The sequence below is a fragment of the Capsicum annuum genome, chromosome 10 (assembly GCF_002878395.1).
Source record: "Capsicum annuum cultivar UCD-10X-F1 chromosome 10, UCD10Xv1.1, whole genome shotgun sequence".
Classification (NCBI taxonomy): domain Eukaryota; kingdom Viridiplantae; phylum Streptophyta; class Magnoliopsida; order Solanales; family Solanaceae; genus Capsicum; species Capsicum annuum.
The window spans coordinates 33,146,802-33,156,723 of record NC_061120.1 but is presented as its reverse complement, the minus strand read 5'-3'; the positions used below and the strand labels follow the sequence as shown (position 1 = coordinate 33,156,723).

Sequence of the window (9,922 nt, the reverse complement as noted above, 5' to 3'; positions counted from 1 at the left end):
ATATTCATGTTTATTTCTTATATTATGCAATTCACAACTGACCGAATGATGAGATCATTAAAAAAATAATATGGCATGTGTTATATAATAGAAATTTTGTTTAGTGTTTTCTTTTTTTTTTTTTAAGTCTTGCATCCTTATCGTTCTAGTTACAAACGTGTTAATAGTTAATTAATTTTAGGCGATCCAAGTAAGACAAAATTAATATTTACTAACATCAATTATTTTATTTATTATTGTATGAAATCTATAGTTTTGAAAGCTCTATTTTCACATTTATTAAAGTGCTACTGAGCTACTATTATAAAAACGGACTTATTTTAGTTTAAGAATAGCGACATTCAAAGGAGAGCAAGATAGTACATTTTTTGTTGATGAGAATTTAATTTTGATTTCAATGCTTTTTTATTTTGAAGTGAAAATAACTAAAAGTTTGGCAACAAATTTAAAATCACGCACATGAATTTGATAAAGTTCTTAATCTTTTCCTTTAATGGGTATCTTTATTAGTTTTATTCTTAATGATTTCGAAATTGCCAACTTAACCTTTCATGTTTATAACCTTCAAAAATTGATTTATAAGTTTGAGATACTTTACTTGATGAAAAATATAACACTCTATTTCATCTGAAAATTTAAAAATGGAGAAAACGAGAAAAAAAGATCAAACAAAGAGATATTTCAAGTAGTTTTATTAGGATTTGTTTATAGTGTGGTATAGTTAAATTTATTTTTTTTTGTATATATATATATTCACATTTAAAAAAAAACACTGAATTGTCATTATTATTTCTTATACATTATGATGACTTTTTCATTTTACTGTAGTACGGTTACTGTATCCTTTTCAATTTCTCTCCTCTTTGTTTTGTTCTTAATGATACTCATAATTGTCAACATAACCTTTTATTTATCACCTTTAAAATTGATGTACAAGTTTATGATACTTCTTTTTATAAATAATTGACAACCTTTCACTAAGACTCTTCCATTAGTTTTGTTCTTAATGATACTCATAATTGTCAATGTAACCTTTCATGTTTATAACCTTGAAAATTGAGGTATAAGTTTATAATACTTCTCTCTATAAATAATTGACAACATTTCATTAAAGCTCTTAACTTTCACCTTTAACTTTATTAGTTTTGTTCTTAATGATAATCATAATTCTCAATGTAACCTTTCATGTTTGTAACCTCCAAAAATTTATGTATAAGTTTATGGTATCTCTCTCTACAATTGTCAATCTTTCACTAATTTAGATGATTCGATTTGAAGATATACATTTATTAACCTATTTAGTTTTCAAAATATTATTAACAATCACTTTTTAGTTAATATTAAAACTTAATTTTGCTTCTTTACGTATTGTAGTTGCACCAAAAAAATAATTGTGAAATGAAATTGTTTTTCTCCTTTGTTGAAGAGAAGTAAAAAAATATTTTTATTATGTATTATGATTAGAAAAATATAAAATGCGTAAGATATAAGTAACTATAGGATAATGAAAAAGTTTGGTCTCATAATAAACTGAAACTATTTTTTAAAATAAAATAGTATTGTATTGAAAGAAAAAAGCTAAATAGATATATCAGAAGACTTTAGGTTCTTTAGAATACGTACATATAAAAAGTGCTCATAAATAATATTTTCTCCGCTATATTGTAATTTATCATTTTACTAAAAATAAATGTCTCATATTAGTTGGTCACTTACAAAATTAGAATATAATTAATCAGTTTTTCTCATTTTACACCTTTGATTAAAGTATACATTAAATGTGAATAATTATGCATAATCTCATTTTCATTAATATTTTTATATTTAATATATAATGTGACGCTTAATCATTAAATAGTTATGTGTAAATCATTGATGCTTTTATTTCAATTATTTTAGATTTTATGAAATAAACGTATTTTGACTAGATCGAATATGTATTAGAACACAATGATAACAAAGTGGATTTAATTGACCACAAATTTACAATATCTGAGCACTGAAAAGGTTTACATTATACTCTTGGGTGAAAAAAATATTTTTTTGTATATTAATATGGTACAATATGTGTTTGATATTATTGTATACAATTAAAATATTTCACGGTTGAGTTTCACAATTTAAGGCTCTTTGATTAGTTTTAATATATTAAAATAGATTAAAATATACATTTAATAATGTATTTTATGATCGCGTGAAGTGCGGCTAAGTTTCCTAATTTATTTAAAAATGATTAAAAGGCACTCTAGTTAACATTAAATAGGACAAACTTTAATTATGTAAAAGAGTATTAGTATTTACATGATTAATTAGATAAAAAAAAATAACATACTCCCTCTGTCTCATTTTACCCGTCCCAAATTTTCCAATTTGATGTTCCATTTTACTTGTCCTTTTTTACTTATCATGACAAGACAAATTTTGTTTCCCATTATATCTTTAGTGTAATTAATTACTCCTTATTATTAGTCATCCATCAATATTGGAATTAATAACAAGACACAATTAAGAGGGATAAAATGATAAAGTTATATTATCAATCATTGTTTTCTTAATAGTTGTGTCATCCCAATTTGGGACGGGTAAAATGGAACGGAGAAAGTATACAAATGGAAAAATTACAGAAAGTAGCATATTTAAAACTATAATTACAATAAATAGCAACACTTTTGTTAAATTACAGTTTATAGCAAGAGTAACATTATTTTACTCATTAACTAGGCAAGTGTATGTTTTACTCTCACTACTTTACATTTTCCTATTTTCACTCAATTATTTCACCTCCCCAAATATAGTCATATCTTTTACCCCTTTTTTTCCATCTTATTTTTTTTATCATTTTTTTTATTTTTTTTATTTTCTCTCTTCTATTTCTCTTCTTTTTTTACTTTTTTATTTTTTTTATTTTTTATGTTTTGTTTTCTTTTTTCCTCCTTTTTCATATTTGAAGATAATTATCTCTATGATCTTCAAGATTTCAAAATGAAGTATCATTCCTGTCTTTCACTCTCTTATATCTATACCTCTTTTTTCTTGTTAATTTTCTTTCATCTTCTTTTTCTTTTCATTTTATTTTTTTATTTTGATTTTTTTTCTTTTTCATTTTCTCCTTTCCACTTTATATTCTCTCTTCTATTTCTCTTTTTTTTTCCTTTTTCGTTTTCTTTTTTTTTCCTTTTTCATGTCTTTTTTTTTCTTTTTCTATTTTCATTTTCTTATTTTTTTTCTATTTTATTTTTTTCTTTTTTTCTTTTATTTTTACACTTCTATTTCTCTTTTTTTTTTCTTTTTCACTTCTCTTTTTTCATTTTTCTCTTTTTATATTTTTATTTTTTTCATTTTTTTACTCTTCTATCTCTAACTTTTATTTTGAAAAGACAAATATGTATATCACATTCACATATTCAAAAAACATACAAAATACATAGCCATACAGATTTGGATATGCATTTACAGTACAAAGCATACATATGTATTTACGAAATACATATCATATTCATATTAAATAGTAACAAACATAATTATATCATATATCTTCATATGTATTTGAATACAAAGGTGACTCATATAAAATAAGAATATACATATAGATCAGGTATGTATTCTGTAAATATATATGCAGAGCTATATGTATTGTATACGGTGTTGAATTTGTCTTTGAACTATACATACAATGTCATTTTAAAGGGTAACATATGTACTTATTTGTTTTCTTTTACTGTTTAAGATATGTATCATGTATTTTTTTATCACCGATATGTTTATGTATATAATTGTCATTTTTGTTATAAAAATTTTGTGTCCTATATGTTTGTATATACATGTGAGTCAGATATGTATTTATGTAAATACATATGCAGAGATATATGTATATTTTTTATCGTAAATACATATGCAGATCTGTATGTCTATTTATTTTGTATATTTTTTGAATATGTATATATGATATAGATATTCATCTTTTAAAAATAAAGGATAGAGATAGAAGAGTGGAAAAAAATAGAAAAAAATCAAAAAAAAAAAGAGAAAAAGAAAAAAAAAATGAAAAAGGAAAAAAAAAAGGAAAAAAAAAAAAAAGTAGAAAAAAGAAAATAAAGTGGAAAGTAAAAAATGAAAAAGAAAAAAAAAATAAAATAAACAAAAGATAAAAAAAAATGAAAAAACTAACAAGTAAAAATAGTTAGAAATATAAGAGAATAATATTTTAAAATTTTAATGATCATGAAAATAATAATCTTCCTATTTGAGTTTGATTGTAAAAGAAATCTATTAATTTAAATAAAAGTAATTTATGAGAATTTAATTAGATGAGATAGTTATTTCTTATTTAACTCAATTAATTTGAGTAAAACAAGACAGTAAATCTTGTTGTATATGTATTTGTATAACAACATTTTACTTAAATAGAAAATACAATTTATTATTTTTTTTAATTATAAAACTGTTGCTATAAAAGTTACAACTAAGGCTCTATAATTGCTATTTCTAAAATTTTTCCTATATAAATTCATGATTAAGCATTTTGACTTTTAATACAAGACATGATTATTATATATAGTGTTGTCTTTCTCAGATCATTCCATTAGACACGTGGCATAACGAGTCATTAGTTGATACTCTTGAAAAACTCCAAAGATCACATGACTCTTCTTGATAATCATGATTAGTACTGCCACCTCCCACAATATTAGTATTGTATTGGTGCTCATAATCATGATTATAATCATTAATTGTTTGGCCATTAAGATGTGAAGCTACAAGACGATCAACAGCAATCCAATTATTCAAACCCCCTTGATCACAATTTATAGACTTTGGATGATCTCCACTAGAGGAATTTGGACTATCTAGGCTTGGAAGTTGCATGGATTTGTCATAAAAATTAGTGTCATAATTATTGATGACGTTGTTTTCTTCCTTGCATGTGCTTGATCTCATGTAATGGAACAGCTGTTCTAAGGCCCCTTCATCATTATGACAGAGTCTGTGGCTTATCGTGGTATGTGGAACTGATTGACTCGCTGTAGGACTTATCGTCTCCAGCGATTTAAAGTGATTTTTCTTCTTGAATATGCGACAAATAACCCAACCCTCTTCTTGTGTCAACTCTCCCATCACAACATTACAAACCTTAAAGTCACAACAAGCACCAACTAATTAATATGTCAATAATTAAGTTTTAACTTTATATGTTGATAATACCAAAAAAAAAAAAAAAAATACAAACAATACCATTTATACGCTGATAATACCCAAAAAAAAAAAATAATAATAATAATAACAACAATACCAAAAACTACATTCATCCTTTCTTCTTCTTGTTCTTCTTTTCTATTTTGTTTTTTTAAAGTATAGTATATGTCACACTTTCCTTTTTAATTTGTTAGATAAAGATTAATGACACCTTTTTGTATTTGAAATTTTTTTTTCATTTTATGCACCCTTAATGACATGCTCTTAAAATTATATAAAAATGTCAAAAATATTCAAAATCATAAGTTTTAAGAATACTAATAATATTATGTCAGTATTAAGAATCCTTGTTACTTTTTAAAAGTTTGTGTTCATTCAAATACCTACTAATAGAAAGGAGTAACAACTTTATGAGAGGAAAAAAAGTGTTGATTCACTTACAATAGTACAAGAGTGAATATCATTGATGTGATCATCCAATCTATATTCATGCATGATCCAATCAGATTTTTGGCCATGAGGAGCTCTGCCTTTGTAGAAAACCAATGTCTTCCTCATTCCAATCCTTTGAGAATTAGAATATATAACTTTGTCACGCCCAGTAGCTTTCCAAAATCCAGCAGCTGTTGCTCTATTTGTCCTTGTACCTGTGGGATATTTTTTATCCTTGTGACTGAAGAAATACCAATCATTTTGTGGAGTTGATCCAATTTTACATTTCTCTGCAAAATTAGAAACAAATATATACATACCCTATTATTCATTCCATAATTATGAAGTTTCCAGAGCTACCATTACTAAAATAACGCAAATAATAACCACGAGATTGGCTCGTTAGAAAATACTTTTTTGATGGATTTTCCACTAGAATTATTTCTGACGGCATTCTGACAGAAACGTTTGTAAGAAATTCTAGCTTTTCAGTTGTGTACATTGAGGACAAAGTATAGTTTGAGTTTTAACTTTTGTGCTCTCGTATTGTAAAAAAGAATTTAAAAACGATTATGACACCTCAATGATTAACTATAATGGCAGGTAACTGTTCATAAAAAGTGAGATTATTAACCTAGAAAATAAGACAGATTACACATGCTTGACAGGTGATGGGCGGAAAACATAGGTATGTATTCATATATCAACATGACATTTTCGACGCAGAGCATAAAAATATATATATGAAAAATCAATAAAATCTTAATCTATAGGTAATAGATTGTAAACCTATATCTTCAAAAGTTGTAATAGATTCACCCGTAGGAACCTAAAGATTGAATGTACTAAATCAAAATCCTAAATCTGCTTTTGACTACATCATGTTAAAACTTACGAATAGTAAAAGAACTATTCAAAGTCAATGTCAATGTATATAATTAACTAGGTGAATATGTAGCACAAACCTTGAATATCCCAAGGCTCAAGCTTATTGAGATCAACTTCTTGGATTACATCCAAATCAATCTTCTCATTTGCAACTTTCTTCTTCAAGTAATATTGCAAAAGCTCCTCTTCTGTTGGATGGAATCTGAATCCAGGTGGGACTTGAGATTGTCCATTTACAGAAATACTCATGTCGTCTGGCATAGAAATGGATTTATTTTTGTCTTACTCTTACTATATAGCAGAGTATAGAATAAATAAGTGTGGAGAGATGGAGAAAGATATATAGAGAGAGAGGAGCTTATATAAGTCAAGAAAACATTTTTGATTTTGAAAAAAAAATTATATAACCAAAAATAATGTTGGAACGTCATTTTATGTAGTTATGGTGGGGGCAATTTTTACTATGCTTCGAGAAGAGCAAGCCACCTGCATAGAAAGAGAAAGATTACTGGTATGGCCCATAAATGGGTACAATATGTGAGGTACCACAAAGAAAGAAAGTAACAAAAGGTACCACTTTATATATGAAATTATATAAATATAGCTAGTTAGAACTGCTAGTTTAACTTACTGAGTATAATAGGCTATAGTTCTATCATGGGAAAGGCCAATGTGATTTAGATTTTGATACATAGAAGAAGAAATTAGACAGAAAAATAAATATAAAGGAGCTTAACAAAATTACAGCCAGTAATAATATAACAACAAATTTGATGTAATTTTATGAGTAAAGTATGAAGAGAGTGAGACGTATCCAGATCTTATCTATATTTGATAGAGATAGAAAAATTATTTTTAATAGAGCTTCGGTTCAATAAAGGAGTATTCAAGGAATGGTTGCAAGAAAATGTGGCAGCAAATAGCATGATACAAAGTAAATAAAACAACAAATAATAATACACATAGATGAGAAACTACACGGCTACTGAATACTAGAGTACTAATAAGGCGGAGAGGTCATGAGGCTAACCCCTGCCTCTCCCACATAAGGTGCAGCAATATTTAGCTAGGTATTAACCTTCTATTCTACTCTTCGACCTCCAAATACGCATATCTAGAATGATGTCCTTTATAAGCTGAAGTCATGTCATATCCTGTCCAATCTTCCACCCTAAGTTCTTCTCTGACCTAATTTTACTTCTCCTAACTTTTTCTATAACCAACCACGAACAACTCTTTACTGGTGCATCTGTGCACTTTTTCTTCACATGTCGAGCCATCTTAGTCTCACTTTTCTCATCTTCTTTGCTACAGGGATCACTCCCACCTTACCCATATAACTTCTTTCTAATCCTATCTCCCTTAGTATGCTCAAACATCCATTTGAGCATCATTATCTCTACTACATAAATCTTATAAATGTGAGCAAACCTCTGCTCCATACAACAATATATGTGTAATACCCCAAAAATCTAAACCAATACTAGCGTCATGTTTCAAGCTCATGCATAGTACATTATGGTTCTTTGATAGTTTTATGAGTTAGTTTGGTGTATATAAGGGTCTCAAATAACTCCTAACTATTAGACGAATCAAAAGATTCCTTACCGATTGAATTTTTTATAAGAATGTTGCCTTAGTCGAATTAAAACGAGCATATCTTTTGTTATACTCAGAATTTTCCATCTCAAGACCCACCAAGTGATAGAAAATTTAATTAGCTTTCCAATTTTGCCCAAAATCGATATTCGGGTGAGAAGTTATGGTACTTTTAGTGCAAAACAATAGTCCAACGCGATAAGGCCGCATCACGGTAATGGCTAATTTCACGTTCTTCCTTTTTCAGTGTGTCATTGCGATTACCACCGCATCGCGCCAAGGGGTCATTTCCCAATAGTCATTTTTTAGTCAAGCACCGCGATGGCGTCGCGTCATGCCAAAATTCCAGTTCAGAATTGTCCTTTCTAGTGGCACAACGTGATAGCACCGCGTTGCGCCGTTGGACAAAATGAGGATTATCCTTTTTCCAGTGGCCGACGCGATTGTACCGCGTCACACCGGTAAGTAAAATCGGGATTTTCAAGTTCGCAATTTAATTTTCCAAGGACCGTTTGGTCTTTTCTCAAAGCCCCAAATCTGCCCAAAACACGTAATTAACACCCTAAAGGGGCATTATGTGCCCCATTACTAACAAATCCTCTTCAAGAAATTAATTATCTTTCAAGAACAAAATCCTAGCCTTCAAAAGTCAAGATCAAATATCAAGAATTCACCATTAATTCTCATGAATTCATCAACTCATGTATGTTAAGTGTTCATTCATAGGTCTCTTTCACCCATGGAGTCCAAGTATCCAATTTTAAATACAAAGTTATGATCTTTACAAGTTACTATGATTTAAAATTGTGATTTTAACCATGAACTCCCATGTCTACAAGCTTTAAACTATTCCTATGCTTAGCTTGAAATATGAACATCAAGTGTTTGATGAAATCCCTACAAGAATGGACTTTGATATAAATATTTTCATGCTATGTCCTTAAAGTTATAGTACTATTTTACTATTAAAGCTATCTAGTCCTGGAGGTTATGAATACCTGAAATCATAGTTGTTTACTTAGTCTCAGTATCTTTAGGTTAGTTTCAGAATATGTTAATGAGTATTATTAGTTCAGTCAGTTATCATAATCAGTTAATCTTAGAATAGATCAGTATTCCGAGACAGTTCAGTTTGGAGTAGGATTTAGCACCGAGCGAACCCAGGGATGGGGCCTCACTTATCAGTTAAGGGTGTGACCTTTAGTAGCAGTCCCCGCATTTCAAAACTACGTAGCCAGCGTAGATTGAGATGTTAACCTGCCAGTTGAGGGTTGATCTCATATAGGTACCTGCCATTTGAGGGTAACCCTTAGTCCTTCGGGACAATACTTTAGTGGATCCACACAGCCAGTATTAGTACCTGTGGCACGGTACTGACACCCTTTTAACTAAGGTCACAGATTGGACCCTAAATTGCTCATTGAAGTATGTTAGCTAGATGATAGCTCCCACAGTATCAGTCCACTAATCAGCTTAGTAAATCAGTTTCAGTTGCTTGACCATAGCATACAGATATCAGTAATTCAATTATCAGATTTCAGTATCTCAGTTTACAGATTATATTCAAAACATATTTATGCTTGGTCACGCATCCTCAGTGTTTACATATTTCACACATTATCAGTATTTATAAATTTTATGCATCTTCAGTACTTATAGATTTCATGTGTTCTATTCAGTATTTCATGTTATTATTCAGTCAGTTACTATTAATACACATGAAACCATGCATATCAACCCACCTTATTTAGCATGCTAGTACATTCAAAGTACTGATCGCATACTCTTTTCTTGTGCTTGATGTATCATA

The 9,922-nt window shown here is 28.6% G+C and overlaps 1 protein-coding gene across 1 annotated transcript; it reads right to left on the bottom strand.

Moving 5' to 3' along the window:
* Positions 1-4,340: 4,340 nt before the first annotated feature.
* Positions 4,341-6,839, bottom strand: LOC107844772 (NAC domain-containing protein 43). Its single transcript, XM_016689121.2, has 3 exons — positions 6,591-6,839; positions 5,635-5,915; positions 4,341-5,130 (listed from the first exon to the last, which is right to left on the bottom strand). The coding sequence occupies exons 1-3, from the start codon at positions 6,772-6,774 to the stop codon at positions 4,570-4,572; spliced, it is 1,026 nt and encodes a 341-aa protein (XP_016544607.2). The 5' UTR covers positions 6,775-6,839; the 3' UTR covers positions 4,341-4,569.
* Positions 6,840-9,922: the final 3,083 nt, after the last annotated feature.